This window comes from Rhinolophus sinicus, linkage group LG18, assembly GCF_036562045.2.
Source record: "Rhinolophus sinicus isolate RSC01 linkage group LG18, ASM3656204v1, whole genome shotgun sequence".
NCBI lineage: Eukaryota > Metazoa > Chordata > Mammalia > Chiroptera > Rhinolophidae > Rhinolophus > Rhinolophus sinicus.
Window position 1 is genome coordinate 4,231,153 of NC_133767.1, and position 16,557 is coordinate 4,247,709.

The 16,557-nt window shown below is 53.4% G+C and overlaps 1 protein-coding gene across 2 annotated transcripts in view; it reads right to left on the reverse strand.

Annotated features, from left to right (window-relative positions):
* The window catches only part of XYLT1 (xylosyltransferase 1), a 335,332-nt gene that overhangs the window by 95,407 nt on the left and 223,368 nt on the right, over positions 1–16,557 (reverse strand). For both annotated transcript variants that reach the window (XM_074322544.1, XM_074322543.1), the window contains exon 3: positions 15,627–16,134. In XM_074322544.1, the coding sequence (XP_074178645.1) occupies positions 15,627–16,134 (508 nt within the window). The remainder of the gene's footprint in view (positions 1–15,626; positions 16,135–16,557) is intronic.

Sequence of the window (16,557 nt, forward strand, 5' to 3'; positions counted from 1 at the left end):
AAAGGCCCAAGCGTGAGTGATAACGTTGTTTGGTAAAAAAGCTTAGTAATTCTCAAACGTCAGTGCCCGTAAGTGTCAAGAACAGTACCCAATAAACAATACCGACTGCTGTTGTTGTTATTTGGAGGGGCTCCAGAGTCAGATCGTGTTTTTCAGTATTTCCCCCCCCATTCTCAGTCCAGAAAGAAGCTCAAAGATACAGTAGAGAAATTATTCATTCTTTTTTTTCCAGATGGAATTTCCTCACGCCACTAGTCAGTGTGCCCTGCAACACGCGGTCCCTGCCCTCCCCTCCCCTCGGCTGCCTGGGCACAGCAGTGTGTCTTGGTCAGTGATACTGCTGGTATTCCAGGTTTAACATCAATGTTCTGCGTCCTGACAGGCAGCGAATTACTTCTGCAGGACCTTTCCCACGGCTTCCGGAAGTGCACGTGTAATTAAACAGAGCGGGGTTGGGTTTCAGATTAGCTGTGAAGTGTGCCTGTGGCAAAAGGTCTCTTCCTTCCTGAGAGATGTAGTGGTGTAATTAGAATCCGGAGATAGGAATCGTCACTTCTTATCAGCATTTTAAAATGATGATCCAATATTCATTTGGGCCCAGTTCTGTCCCCCGTGAGACCATGGCAGCGTCAAGGCTCTGTGGCATCTGTTGGCAAAATTCAGGGGCCCCTCTCGTGTCACTTGGGTGACACTGTGTATTTAGCCAGGTCTAGACAAGTTAGCTGACAGCCCAGGTAGACGGCAGCAGCAGCTGGCAAGTCTCTGTCCTTAGGTCCAAGTCAGTATTCAAACACTCCAGGTGGGAGGCCAGCTCCAAACTCCTCTGAAGGTCACCGTTCATCCATTAGTTATTCAACAAACATTTGTGGAGCCTCTGTTATGCGCAGGCGTCCTGCCTTCGAGGGGCCTCTTTCCAGTAGGTGCAGGTGGAGCTGGGACACAGGCGGGAGGGTTTTATAGTGAGCTGAAACCAGAACATTTCTTCCTCTGATTCTTCCATCCTTGTACCTTTTCCACCCCCAAAAGTCAACGGAAACCGCGCAGAAACGAGTTTTAGTCACTCCTTGCTACAGGAGTCACTGATCCCCATTATTCCGTTTTGAAGGCAGTAGCAAATCTATGCGATGTGCAAACACACGCTGGACATACTAATAGCAGGTACGAGCTTTACCTTAGAACAGGAGTCAGCAAGCTTCTTCTGTAGAGGGACCGACTAAACAGCTCAGGCTTGGGAACCATGCCGTTTCTGCTGCAGTTTCTCCACTCTGTCCTTGAGCTTGGGAAGTAGCCATCGACAAGATACCGACCCAAGTGGGCATGGCCATGGTTTTACAAACGCAGGCCGGCCGGCCCACGTGGCCCAAGGACTCCTGTCTTAGAGAAATCAGGTGACCCGTCGTTGAGAATCCAGGCATGGGTTTTCACGATGTTGGAGGCCATGAAGGAAACCTTCCAAGTCCCTTTTCTGGCCCATCCGGTGGTGCAGGACCAGACTCCTGCCGCCTCTGTCTTCACGGCCACGGGGCCCTGGCACCGTGAGCCATGAGGAAAGGAGGGGCGAGCACAGGAGGTGAGGCTGGAGAGACAGGCGGATCATATGGGGCCCCGAAGGCCACTGTAAGGAGCGAGCGGCACCCTCCCTGCCATGGCGGCCTTTGGCGGGTGCTCACAGACAAGCAGCAATGTTCAAAATACATCTTAAGAAGAACACTCTGGATGCAGAATGGCGGAGGGGTGGGGGGACGTGGCAGAGTAGATGTGGGAAGAGGTGTTAGGGCTGTATACAAGCCACACGAGCGGTATCGGCTCCCTGGCCCTGGAGCTGCAGAGGAGACAGCGAGAACTGGACCCGTGGGTGACCATGAGGAGGGAGAACGGAGAGGCCTCAGCGCTGGGTGACCTGTGGACACGAGAACTGGCTTCTGAAGTCTCTTCAAAATCAAGCCTGAGCCAGCCTGTCACCTGGGCTCCCCGGAAGGGAATGCTCATCCTGACGATGACGCCAGTGAGAGGACAGATAGATAATACAGAACAAGCACCTACTCTGTACGTGCCGGGCACTTTGTTAAGTGCTCTACATGCATCATCTCATTTAACAGGACTGACGAGGTAGGTTCCCTTGTGCGTCCCATCTTACAGACAGGAAAGACGAGGCACACAGAGGATGAAACAGCACCGGAGCCCCAGGGATGAGCACGTGAGCACTCTGGACAGGGCGGCACCACTGCTGCAATTCTCCATTTAACAGAATCCTGGCCAATGTGCTACGAGACAGAAAACACCATTGCAGATACCCCCAGAGAAGAACCTCGCCGGATTCCAGACGCATAAGTGAAGGCTGGAGGCTGAGCTCCACTGACCCGCTGCAGTCTTTCCGGCTCCACGAATGCACCATTAATCAGCCACTGGGGGCCTCCCCACGGAGCCTTTTAAATTACAGTTAAGTTCCTTGCTCGCGGTCCATGCCCCTTAATAGTGCATTTGCTGTGTTCACAGCAGTAAACAAGAGGGGCGGAGGGAGTCCTGGATAACCAGGTTAATTGCCCCTTGAGATCTAGGCTGAGAAAGCGACGGCAACAGCACCTCTAAATTCTCCGGGTCCTCGGCTGCAATGCTAATGTCTTGAAACAAACACCACCATCGAGCCGGGACCAGGAGCCCGATGGCAGCTTCTTCCTTCGTGCCTGGCCTGGCTGTGTGGCTTTGCTGGGGCTCCAGGCCACCTTGTCAGGGGCCTCCATCCTGGGAGCGCTCAGTATGAGGAGGGGAGCAGAGGCTGCGTCTCGGCTGGGTCCTGTGGGCACCCGTGGGGGCTTGCTGCTCCCGTGGGCGGCTCTTACCGACTTCCAGGTTAGGACATGGGTCACTGTTGAGGAGGGTACAGTGGGGGAAGAGCAGACAAGCTCCTGCCTTCGGGGCTCTCTTCCCAGCACCACAACTGAAAGGGCACAGGAGCCAGCTCATCCTGAAGCAGGGGCCAGCAAACCGTGGCCCTTGGGCCAAATCCACAAATGACGTTTTATGAGAGCACGGCCATGCCCATTCGTCTACATACTGTTTGCACATTGAGCTAAGTAGTTAAGACAGAGGCCTTTCCAATGTCCTGCAAAACCTAAGATATTCACCCCCGTCCAGAACCAATGAGCAGGAGAAAGGGCAGGGCTGCAGGGGAAGGGACTGGAGGTTCTCCCACATCAGCGCTTCTCAGGGAGGGCCTGGAGCAGCAGAAGCGTCTGCTAGAAACGTGATTTCTTGGGCCTCATCCTAGACCTGGATCAGTACCGCTGGAGGCAGGCCGGTGGGGTGGGGGGGGGTCCGTGTTTCTAGGAGCTCAAGTGTGCGAGCGCCCAACCTTGGTCCTGGAAGGGACTTGCTGGGATCTCAGAAGATTAGGAGCTAGAGCCGTGACGGGTCTGAAGCCTGATGAGGGCGCCTGGGAAGAAAGCAGCTCCCTTTAGGAGACTGAAGATGTTCTGGAAGCTTCCAACAACCAGTTCGTGACGAATACAGGACAGAATGTGCTACTGTAAGCGGCGCAGCGTTTTTGCAGGAGAGTTTGATGGTATTTATCAAAGCTGAAAACAGACAAGCCTTTTGGACCCACCGAATCCACTTCTTAGGATGCACCTGGCAGCCCAGTGTCAACTCGGGGTCCTCAAGAGAATCAAGTTCTACTGCCCTGATTCTTCGATTATAAGCAGCAGATGAGCTTTTCTGCAGTTCGTCTGGAATGGCACTGGTTATGCACCATTTCAGGGGGCAGGTGAGAAAGCAGTCACTCAACATAGCAAAAGCCTGGTGAGCAAAACGACCTCAGTGCCCACTGATGGGGAAACTACGGAGCGGCCAGACTCCAGAGTAACGGTCAGAAGAATCAGACAGGCGATAAAAGACAATGAGGAAATAAACACGACCCTGGAAAAAGACTTACACGGGTCTCTATCTCCTGACAGGGATACAGGTCTCCAACCCAGATACACGTCCAAGTGAAAAAAAAAAAAAAGCAATTTCCAGAACTATGCCTCACTTCCATATAATTTTTGAAATTTCCCATCCCCAAAGCTGATTCTGTATTTTTCAAGTTCCAGAGTTTTACATCAGTTTCTTAGAACCTAACCCCCTCCCCCATCATAAAACAAACTCTAGTTCTGCTTATGTTGGATTTAAAGACCCAAACGAAAACCCACCGTGCTTGGAGGGGTCACCTTTCAGAGGGGATCACTGCGTTAAACCTTCCCTCTATCTGCAGGGCCTTCTGGTTTTGGGAAATAATGAGACTGTATATTGTCCCGTCCGAATAATTAAACAAATTATGACAAGCATGCTTTCTGCATTATTCGAGCAAGTTTTACAAATTAAAAATAAAAATAAAAATGAGCAATTGGCTTTCCCTCCCGTTCGTTGCTCTGTCTTCTCTCCGTCTTTCCCTTTGGCCGCCGGGAACGTCACGGGGCCAGGCTCCCGTGAGGCAGGCAGATCGGTTGCTCTAATCGAGGTGAGCTAGGTATTAATTTGCGCTCGGTGGCTCATCCTCGGTTCTGATTTAGGGCAACGTACACCCTCCTCAAAATTCAGAAGAATAAATTAATTTACTAATTTTGCCATTAAGGGTTTATCAAAGCGAGCACCACCGCAGCGGTCTCCTAATCAATCACCATTTTCTGTGTTTATCTCCTGTTCAATTTTTACCACAGGGCGCTACACACATCCATTTGCCTGATGCACTTCCTACATATGTTTTAAATTACTTTATCATTGTATAAATTTCACAGCCATTAAGAGGCGCTAATACCAGAATGGCTGACATGGTGTTAAAAATTGGATTCAATTCCACGGGGTAATAAATGGTGACCTAAATCCAATCTCTCATGGGTGACTGAAGGATACAATGAAAAATTATTGCTTTGTCACTTTTACAGTAACACAAATATACCGTGGCAACGTGACACCGGCAGGCGGATGGGCGGTACCCACTGCTGGCTGTTTTTCACTCCAGACAGCTTGGCAGGCGAGGCCTTGAGGGTCTCAGATGGGACAGGCGCCCCGTCCAGAACCCGGCGAATCGCCTGACTGCAGGGATCTCTGTGTGACACACAGGTGGCTGTTGCTCAGGGAGTGGCTTAAATGCACAGGCTCCCTTTAGCCAAAAGGCAGCTGCAGCTCCACGTAGTGAAGACAGTGGTTAAGACTCTGCTGCCGGCAGCAGCCAGTCTCAGCTCAGAGCCTGGCCCTGCCACGGAGGAAATGGGTGATTTTAGTGTCACTTTCCTGGCATCCAGAGTCGTTACAAGACTAAACGACCCGATATGGCTACCCTGCTTCGGCGAGTCCCGGGCATGTGACGGTCCCCAGGTAAAGGTTTGGCATGTGGACTTCAGAACGGGCTCTTGTCCAGATACCTCAGCTCCCTGCTCTTTCTGGTTGTTTGTGGGGAAGGAGAGTAATGACCAGGTAGCGAAAGGTGTGAACGTTTCTTCTGCATTTTCCTTGATCTTTGGGGAAACTGGGTTATTCGCTCCACACATACCACTGCAGGTTTACTAACATGGGTTTTGAAGTCAGGCAGAACTGGGTGGGGGTCCAAGGCCTGCCACTTGCACGTGTGACCCTGGGCAAGCCGCCTGACCTCTCCAAGCCTCAGTTTTCCCACCTGCAAAACGGGGTTAGGGAACATACTTTTCTCCAGGGCTGCGGGGAAGGCCTGGTGAGCTCATGCATGGAAGGTGCTCCGCTCTGCGCCTGGCACTCAGGACGTGCCTTGGACACGCGAGCTCTCTGAGCAGGGGCTGCAGATGTGATGGTGAACACACGCAGACGAGACGTGGCCGCATGGCTAAGTGGGGGCGACAGATAACTCGGGGGAACTCCAGTAGAATGTGATGTGTGTTCCAATGGAGGGTAAGGTGATTTGGGGGTACCCAGTCTGGGTACCTCATGGAGACTTGGGGAGGTGGAGTGTGGGGAGGGAATCACAGAAGACTTCCAGAAGGAAGAGACGTTGAGAGGAATTCCTAACCTTCACTGCCAAATAACTGGAGGGAGGAGAGAGAGCAAGCTGCTTCTGTTGGTTTGTGCAAAAAGCAGGGACTGGCCCGCACTTCCACCCACAGGCCGCTAACAGGGCCATGCCTGGGCTGCCTCTTTCTGCAAGAGGTCTCCGTTTGGGGGACCCTGGGTGGCTGACCCATTGCCAGCTGCACCCGGAGGAAGGAACGGCTCACAAGCAAGAACGCTGTCCCCTGTGAATTGCCATCCTCTACCTTGTCTTGGGGCAGCTTCTGGGCAAGATACTCACAGAAGCTCAGGAAAGCATCAGAAACTGCCCTGCCGTGAAAGTGGGTCCACCATGCCCACCCTGGAGGCATCCAGAAACATAATAATCTACTGCTGGTGTGTAACAGGTGCTTGGTCAATATTTGCTGGCTGAACAGAGGGACTAACTAAGTATTGTCAAATACGGTGTTTCGCTCAGCAGCCTGAGGAGGCAGGAGAGGCATCGAACAGCCCATTTTACAGGTAGCAAGTGAAGCTTAGAGAAAACAAGCACCTTGTGCGAGGGTTTTGCAGACGAGGCAGTGGTACAGGGGCCCCGATGGTCTTCCAAGGCGAGTCTGGTTCAGAGCCTTCCCCTAACCCGCATTTGCTCAGCGAAATGGAAAGGACGGACGCCTCGGCTCCATTCTCCTTGCTCAAGGCCAGGACACAGGTCACCTAAACCTACAGCTTTAGGGAAGCAAGAGCTGGCTGGGAATACCCTTGGCCTGGACCGTCGCCCCCTCCTGCCCTCCCCCTAGGCAACTCCTCTCACCTCTCACCTCTCAGCCCAACTGAAATGCGGCCACTGTCTGCAGAAGCGCTGGTCACTGTTGTAATTCTGCATTTCTTTTGGATTCATGTGTGTCCCTTCCCACATTGAACAGGCTGCAAGCTTCATAAGGATGGGGATTCTGTCTGTTTTCCTCCCAAGCGAATCCCCAAACCTACGGCCTGGCACAGGTAGCAGATGCTGGATGAGGAACTGATGAGAGAGTGAATACTGACAGGAGCTGGGGACAAACATTTTGGGTCCCCAGTTGGCCAGCTGGCAGCTGTGCCGTGCACAGAGACTTTCTAAACGTTCCATTCCCATCACTCTGCCTGTCGCACACAGGCCTCTGCAGAGCCGGGAGGGGGCGGCCCCTGAAGCTCAAACCATGGTGCTGTTTTCTCACGTCGTGAGCGTAAGACTGAGGTCTGCGACATCCGAGCACTGGCTGTTCACAGACGAGTACGCTGCCGTACAGCCCGACATCTGCAGGGCGGGTTGGGGCAGAGACAGATAAGCAACGGGGGGCGCTCCCTTCGTGCACCTTGTGCAACCTGAGAGCGAATGCTGCTGGCTGCATGGCAAACAGACCTGCCCATCCACTCCCACCATCACTGGGGCCACTGCCGCACACCAGGGACCGCTGGCAGCTCGCCCTGCTGCCGCCCTCACCCCCAGCAGCCAGGGGATCCTGTGAAACATGTCCTATCAGACCCCCCTCCCCAAGCCCCTCCAGGGTTCCCCCACCTCACTCAGGTAAAAACCGAATCTCTACTGCTCTGCGAAGCCCCACCTGCCGCTCCCGCCACACGGCATCCTTGCAGGGCCCCGTCATGCCCACTCCATCCTGCAGCACCCACTTCCTGCCTCAGGTTTCTCCAGAGTGCTGGCACCGCCTGACATAGGATACTTTTTACGTGCCAATTACCTGTCTTCTCCTTCTAGAACCTTAACTCCATGAACATAGGTCTGGTTTGTTCATTGCTGTTGCCCCAGTACCTAAAATAGTGCCTGGCACATAGTAGTCTCTCAATAAATACTAGCTGAATGAATGAATGAATGAATGAATGAATGAATGATCTTACGATGTCCAAAGATTAGGAACCGCCCCATCGGGGGGCAGCTCAAACCCTTAGCATATTGTTCCATCTCCGTCCGAGTCCTTTGTCCCCATCGCCCCCTTAGGTCATTCAGAGGTGGCCTCTGACGTCCTTGCTCTTTCCCTTCATCTCTCTATTGTTTTCCCCTCTGCTCCCCAGGACCAAGCTCCATGAGGTCGGATCTTAGCTCCCGTGTATCATAACCCCGTACTTAGCACATGCCTGATGTGGGGACAGCGGCTCCACACGTACGTGTTGAATGAATGAAACGATTAAATGTATTTAAGAATGCCAAGGGTCCAAGAAGGAAGCTCAAGTTCAGGATGGGTTGTGTGGGCCTCCCTGGGGCTCTCCTAACGTCTCACTGCGCTGCATGACAGCAAGAGAATGAAACGTCAGGGGTCCGTCCGCTCACTGAACAACAGATCCTTATTGAGCGTTCAGCATGGTGCCGATGGCAGGAAAATCCGTGCTTCTGCTCCGCCGTATTAACAAAGGAACTTGCCAACTGGGCACTTGAGTTATTAGTGATCCCAAGTTGCCTGTGACATTCCTGGCCACGGAGGCTGGCCTGCCACTGTCCCCAGGTGCTGTGTGCAGGGGAGGAGTGGGTGCACCCATCTGTGGACCCCAGAGCTGGGCCAACCCCCAGGAGAGTCGCCCCTTTCCCCAAAGCCTCCTTCTAGCCTCCAAAAAAGGGAAGCTGATTAGTGAGCTGTCCTCCAAGCTGCTGCCAGCGGGCGCCCAGCAATGCAACGCTGTAAACCCACTCCCCACCCCCTCGTCTACACATGGCATTGTGAGCACACAGAAGGAAAAAACAAACAAAACAAAACACCTAACCATGATCCTCTTGTCTCAAACGCACTCCGCTTGGGAAGTGCTTATTTGTGCCTGAAGTTTCGGAAAGGGTGTGCCCGGATGACAAACGGGAAGGGCATTAATGCCACTCACTCAGGGGCTGCTGTTTTCATCTTCTGCGCCTAAACCTTTCTGCTTTGCTCTCAGGCATGGCAGTGAGGGAACAAACACACCCTAATGACAAGTTTGAAAGTGAATGGCAGAACTGTAAAGCTGGCGGAACGTTCCCGGAGGAAGGAGAGTGGGTGGAGAAGGAGGTGGGAGGGAGGTGAAGGGGGCATTTATGATATTTCCCAAAACTACATATTTAGCTTTCTAAAAAGCCCTGTGGGTGGCAGCTGGCTTTCTTTATGATTACAAGATGGGGGGGCGGGGACACCATCGTGCTTTAGAAAGAAAAGGCAAAGTGGACTTGGCCTGTGAAGAACCCCCGCCCACTGATAGCAGGCGCTAGGGGACAGTTGGCCACAGCCGCCTGGCACATAGTAGGAGCTCAATAAATGAAGTATCGGGCCTGAGTGGTCGGTCTCTGGGCCCCCAAGAAAGCCCTGAGCTCAGAACACCAACGGATGGTCACCCGACCCGATTCACTGGCCAGTCGCCAGAGCTTCCTACGACCACAGCCTCTCAGGGGGACCGACCACTGCAAGAACCGCCCCACGACTGCCCCGCTTCCTTAGAGCTAAATCACATCAGAAGTGCGAATGCTAAACCACAGGGCAGTTCTTTTTTTTTAACGTTTTTGAGAAACCTCCGTACTGTTTTCCATAGTGCCGGCACCAGTTTGCATTCCCCCTAACAGTGCACGGGGGGGGGGGGGGGGGTTCCAATTTCTCTGCATCCTCGCCAGCACTTGTCTTGGTTTTTGTTTGTTTTTTTGACACTAGCCTTCCTAATGTGTGCGAGGTGCCGCCTCACTGGATACACACCCACAAGAACTGAAATCAGGATCTCCGAGGGGTATCGGCACTCTCGTATTCGCTGCAGCATTGCTCCTAACAGCCCAAATGCCCCTCGATGGATGAAATGATAACAAAATGGGACGCATACACCCAACGGAACGTTACTGCTCAGCCTTAAGGAAGAAGGAAATCCTGTCTTTTGCAACACCCTGGATGAACCTGGAGGACATTACGCTCAGTGAAAAAAAAAACAGACACAGGAGGACACACACTGCGTGACCCCACTTGTCTGGGGCCTGTGACATCGTCCAACTCAGAGGAGCAGAGAGTAGAACGGAGGCCGCCAGGGGCGGGGGGGCCGGGGAGTGGGGTTTGATGGGGATAAAGTGTCAGCTGAGTGAGATGAGTGCATTCCAGAGATCAGCTACGCCTGTGTACACCACTACTGCACTGGACACTCAAAGATCAGTTAAGAGAGTAGATCTCATCGTCAGCGTTCTCGCTTTTTTTTAAGGAGGGTGCGGCTCACAGTGGCCCATGTGGGGATTGAACCGGCAACCCTGGTGTGATTAGCACCACGCTCTAACCAACTGAGCCATCCGGCCAACCCTATCGTCAGAGTTCTTACCACAATAAAAGAAAATAAAGAATTTAAAAAGTAGCATCAAGTAAAAAAAAAAAAAAAGAAAAAAGAAAAAAAATGCGAAAACCAAGCGAAGTCGGCTTGTGTTAAAACTGTAGTCCCTCCTGTGGCTGCCACCGCACTGAACACCAGTCAGGGTCCTTGCTGTGGCCCCCCCTCAGGTCTGACCCCGGTTCCGTCCGCCGCCATCACTGCTCCCTCTGCTTCTGCCACCCGGCCTCCTGGCTCCTTCCGGAACACGCCAGGCCTTCTGCCAGGGCTGTTTCCTCTTCCCCGTGACACTGCCCTCCCTGGCTCCTCAGAGGCCGTCTGCGGTCACCTCCCTAAAACGTCCCGGTCCGCCCCCATCCTCTCACCCCGCTGTGTGTGTCTCCACAGCTCTTATCACCCCAGGCAGTGGGCTGCGGGTCTGTGGCTTCACTGTCATCTCACGTCTCTCCTGTTAGGGCCGAAGCTCCGAGAAGGTGGAGCCGTCACACGGCATGCTGCCCAGAGCCGCTGCCCATCTTCTGTCTACGGACACGGAGCCCTGACTTGTGTAGGCAGAGGCCTGTGGCGACAAGGCGTCCTCTGCTTTAGTTCCCCGCTGTGTCCCCAAGTCCTAGAACAAGGGGTGGGGGTGAGGGGCAAATGATAGCGCTGGCTGCCCATTGTGGTGTGGCCTGCGAGCTGAGCACAGTTTTTACGTTTGTAAATGGTCGGGGGAAAAAAAAATCAAAAGAGTAACGTTTCATGACACATGAAAATTATGTGCAATTCACATTTCTGTGACCATAAATAAAGTTTTACTGGAACACAGCCACGCTGGCCATTTCCTTGTGTACTGTCTGTCCATGGCTGCTCGCATGCAGAGGCGAGTAGCTGTGCAAAGCCTCATATTTGCGATCTGGCCCTTTACAGCGCATGTTTGTCGAGCCCTGGCCTTGGACACTGAATGGGATATGCTGATTTTTTTCTAGACTCACCACAGTCAGTCTCCTTCTCCTCTCTCAGAAGCCCCAAAACACACCTATGGGACCCACGAACCATTACTGAAAACCTCCTCTAGTGGGTAGCGGGTGCCGTGCCTTCCTCAGCAGGGGAGGAGCAAATAGTCCCGCTGGGTCCTACGCAAACCTGGCCTTTTGGAAAGTGAGTCAGCCCCACCCGCTTGGCCAAGCCAGGCGTGCACAGGGCAGTTTGGATTCAGCATGCCACCCCCATTAGCATGGCGCCTTTTAGCTTTTCACAGCTGTGCCCTCATTTTCTCATCGTGATACAGCACCAGCCCTGGCAGAAAGCAGTGTCTCTCTGGCTGATAGACGGGGAAACTGAGGCACTCGCCCCGGGGCACTTGGAGTGGTTGAGCGGACACTCAGATCTCTGTTTCCCTCCATGCCAGGCTGACAGCCACGCTTTCATGCTACTCATGCTGTGAAGTCACCCAGCTGCCCCCAGGGTGTGGAGATGTGCAGGAGACAACCCTTCTGCAGCTGGCAGTGCCATCTGCCAGTCTCTCTCTGCAGTGGGCAGCCGGCCTCCACCCCATTCACTTCCACCCAGAAGCCCATTTGCCCAGAGCCTCTGGCCTCCTGCAAAGGCTGGTGGGTAACGATATGGACAGATGCCTTTCTATCCGAAACCCCCTTTCTGTCCATCCTCACCCTGACACGAGAGCCGGCTTCCCCAGTCATGTGCAAACGCTTACAGCCCCGCGGTCTGTCGACTGACTCAAAAACCAGCCCTCACTCATCACTCATCCGAGAACGGCTGCCTCGCTCAGCTGCTCAGGCCCCGAGCTCCTGCTCAGGTGGCAGGTGGCCCACCCCGCCTCTCGGCTGATGGCTTTCTCTAAAACTTCTGTTTTCATCTCCCGTTCTTCACCTGGACATTTGTGTTGTGCTCACAGCTTTACCTGGTACAGCAAAGGCTGAACAAGTGCAGGAGGGGCCAGGGTAGCCAGCACGGCCTATCTTGGGACATTTTAACTCAAGGTGGAAGGAGGTTGCTGACCTATGAGGGCAGGTGGAGGGAGATTCCTGATATCTAGTTACTCCAAATGCAACGAGGCAGAAAAGTTGCACTACCTAGCTCCTGGCACCAGAATGCCTCTTACGGCTCAGACAGTCTTTGCTAGGAAAGACATTTATTGGGAAAGCCACCTCTGCCCTCACCAGGGTAGGTGCGTCCCCTGTGGCCAGGGCTTCTGGGGGAGGTGTAGTCTGGGAAGGCTTCCCTGAGGAGGTGGCATTTAGGCCGAGACAGGGAAGCACAGGGCAACAGTGGAGGGGGCTAGGAAGAGCATGAGAGAACGCCCGAGGCACATGGGGCCACATCTGAAGAACAGACAGAAAAAGGTGCAGCTGGGCAACAAACGTCGAAAGTCGCTGTCCAGGAGGCCGGCCTTCCACGGCTCTCAATGCCCACCCCCCGCCCTATTACCCCCATCATCATCACTACTGCCAACAGCCAAACAAGTCCGCTTTGCTCTACCCCCCTCTGCTCTAAGCATTTTATAGACATGATCGTATTTCAGCCACAGTCCTACGAAAATAGGGGACAGGGATTTGTGTCCACTTTACAGATGAGGAAGCTGAGGCACTGGGGGGTTAGGGTCCCATAACCGGTAAAGGTAGAACCAGGATTCGAAATCCAGTGCCTGGGGATCTTTGGATGGAAAAGTTCTTTTTCCAGCGCAGGCCACCCTTGGCCTTCCAGCTGACATGGTTTCATGTCCATGAAACAGGGGGCGGTCCAGCTGGAGTGAGTGGGGGCTCTCAGGTGACTCCGGAGTGCAAGGAAGGGACAGGAGGCCCAGGCCATTGTGGGGGGTGAGGGATGGGGCAGAGCTGCCCAGGTGGGATTAGAAATAAGCCCCTCTGAGGTCAGCTGGGGGGCGGGTACCCAACCACTGCCTCTCACTCCTAGTGGCTGTTAGTGGATGGGCCACAGCTGCCTCCTTCCCTTGTGAAAACATGTCACCATTCCATCGGTTTTCTCCAGGAGGCGGAGAGCGAAACAGACAAGTCACAGAGGCAAGGAACACCTCCACAGGAAGCAAACCATCTCCAGGGGTTCTAGACTCTTCCTGTTCCCTGAGTGGTGCTGGGGCCAGGGGACAGGAGGCGTCTGGATGGGAGGAGCAGGAACCCTTTACAAGAGTCAACATTTAAGATCTTTTCCTTTCCTCTGAATTTGTCAGACTTCAAGCCGGGAGCAATTGTTTCCTTAACTATATTCAACTTCTGGCATCATATTGGCTGAAGTTTGGGTGATGGGGACGCTGAGCTCGGCAAAATGACAAACAGTGCAAACACCTGAGTGTGTGTTCATGGAAATATGTAAATTTACGCACACATTCAAGTTCCCTCCCCTTCCCGATTCCGTTTCCTCATTTAGCAGGAAATAAAAGGACCACTGGGCTGGAGCTCAAATCCCTCCTAAGCAGAGGGAAATCCGGGTGTCATGGTTTCCAGAAAGGGAACACAATCTCCGTATGGGGTGTAATTACATCTTAGCTTTCTGCAGAAGAATAGTTTATGGCTTAAATGCTATTAATTGCAAGCCGTTTTGTTCCACAGGACGTTGTTCATTGATAACTACCCAATTAGGGTTATTTTGCAATTAGTCTATTCACAGTAAATTTAATGCAAAAGGGGGAGGCTGTGGTGCAGCAAATTAAAGCGTCACCGGGGCTGGGGGTGCAATGGCTGTTTAATGCCAATCTTATTAACCAGCTCAGAGGTCCCAGGAGGCTGTGCCACCGTGGCCGATGCAGCGAAGGCCAACGCATGCCAGGAAACCACGCTGGAGATGTCTTCGTAGGACCAGGAGGAGCGAGGGAACTCCTGGCCGGCCTCGCAGCATCCGCCCTCCGCTGCCCTTTAACGCCCTCCCTTCCCCCTGCAACACCTGACGACAGAGAGATACGCTCTCCAGCCTGCAGTGCCTGCCCGAGACCTGGCAGTCTGAGCTGACGGGAGGCTTCTGAACAATGCAGAGACCTGGGTTCCCACCAGCTCTGCCATCTACTAGCCGCGCTCCTCTGGCCAAGCACCGAACCTCTTCGAGCCTCAGTTTTCTCATCAACAAACTGGGTTGATAACAGACCTACCTCTTAGGGCTGGTGGGAGGAATCAAGGGGACAAGGGCACAAACAGTGTCATATACACCAGCACAGTCGTCCCCCCTTATCAGCGGAGGACACGTTCCAAGACCCCCCCCAGTGGATGCCTGAAACTGGATAGTAGCGAACCGTGTATAGACGATGCTTTTTCCTACACATACGTACATTCCTGTGATGAAGGTAAATTAGGCCCAGTAACAGACTAACAACAAGAACTAGTAATAAAACTGAACGCTTATAAGGGTAAATTGTAATAAGTCACGTGAATGTGACAGAAGTGAGTAAGGGTGCCTTGGACGCAGCCATCTGAGAACGCTGACAGCTACTAAGTGACAAATGGCTGGGGGGCATGTACCGACCACACGGACACGCTGCACAAAGGGCCGAGTCACGTCCCAGGTGGGACAGAGCGGGACGGCGGCAGATTTCACCAGGCTACTCTGCACGGCATGCAACTTAAAACTTATGAACCGGTTATTTCTGGAATTTTCCACTGAATATTTTCGGACTGCAGCTGACTGAGGACTGAGGGCCCCCAGCTGCCCACCCTGCCGCCCGGCTCTTGAGTCTCTGACCTGCCGTCTCAATCCTGAGGCAGATACAGCACCTGTTAGGGTCGGATCTCTCACTGCCTCACAGCAAGAGAGCTGACCTATTGCTGGTCACAGCATATAGAAGAGTGTCCAGCACAGCGCAGGAAGGGGGCGGGGGTCAGGAAATGGGGAAGAAAGAAAATAAGGAAGGAAGGAAGGAAGGAAGGATTTTTAGATGAAGGAAAACGGGGAGGCCGTTTCTCAGAGGCTCCAAAGTCAATGCACCCAATTAGAACCCTTTTGGACCACACTCAATCACAACACTATTCACATCCGTTCCAATCCTGATATTCTGCTGAGACAGAAAACAAGCCCCACAACCATTTCCGCGCCTCCTGCAACTCCCTGTGAGCCATGATTTCATTGTATTTCACCCTCTGCCATAAAGGCAATTGGTTAAAGCTGTAATAAAAGGCAATTTGATTTCGTAAACCTTTTTTCACACAAGACTTCAGGTTTCAGGGAGCACCGACAAATCGAATCTCGTGTCCTAATTTGGGGTTTGACAAACAGGGCGGTCATTTTCAGCATGTCTGAGAACGGGGGCAGAAGGGGACTGGGGAGGAGGGAAGATTGGAGAGGAGCTTTCGCTCCCGGCCTGGGGGACTGGCACTTACCTTCCAGGGGACAAAACCGTGTCACCCTCTCGGGCATCAGGAGCCCCAGCTTGTGGCGGCAATAGGTCTCCCCAATCTGCTGCCGGCAGTGCTTGGATTTGGAGCGGGACAAGGCGGAGATGGCCTCCTTGCCTGAGATGTCGCACTTGGGGGGCTGGTCGTACTTGATCTCAGGGGAGCCGCCCCCGTTTTTCCTGGCGTGAGGCTGTCTGGGGGCTTCCTTCCCACGGCTACTGTTCACTGGGGCTCTGTCGCCAGGCGGCTGTACCTCGTTGGCGCCTTTGCCTGGGGACCGAGCTCCCTGTCCCCTCTCCTGCTCCAGTTTCCTTTTCAAGAGCTCCTTCTGCCTGCTCGGGGGTTTCTTCGCCAGCTCAGGCTGGTGTTTCTGCTTTTGAGTCCTGGGGGCGAAGTTGCTGTTGTCCACAGTCTCGAAATCTTTGGGGACCGAGTTTTCATTGTTACTGTCCGTCCGCACTTTCTCCTTCGGCCGGTGAGAGAAGTAGCCATCCTGGAGAAGATGGGAAGGAAACACAGGAGAGCAACGTTACTGGGCGAGCACGCTACGTAGGTCAGCCCCCCAAGATCAGGGCACAGAGGTGAGCGAGCCTGGGCCCCGGTTTCTGGCCCTGCCTTTGCTACGAGCTCAACGTCTCCCTGCACCTTGGTTCCCCATCAGGAAACACGAGATGCTCCAACGAGAAACTCAGGGGCCGCTCAGGAGCCAGCTTTAGGCTCCCCGGCGCTTGCCACTGGCCATACCTCCCTTTCAAGTTAAGTCTCCTTGACTGTCTCTGCCCCTGGATTACGGACAGTTTGTTCCAGCTTCCTGCTCAAGTTCAGCAGAGCGCGGGCGCTGTGATGGTTTATTTAAGGGCTGGCAATGCCATAAAGACGTCATAAGGGGAGGAAATGTGGGTAGGATGTTATACAC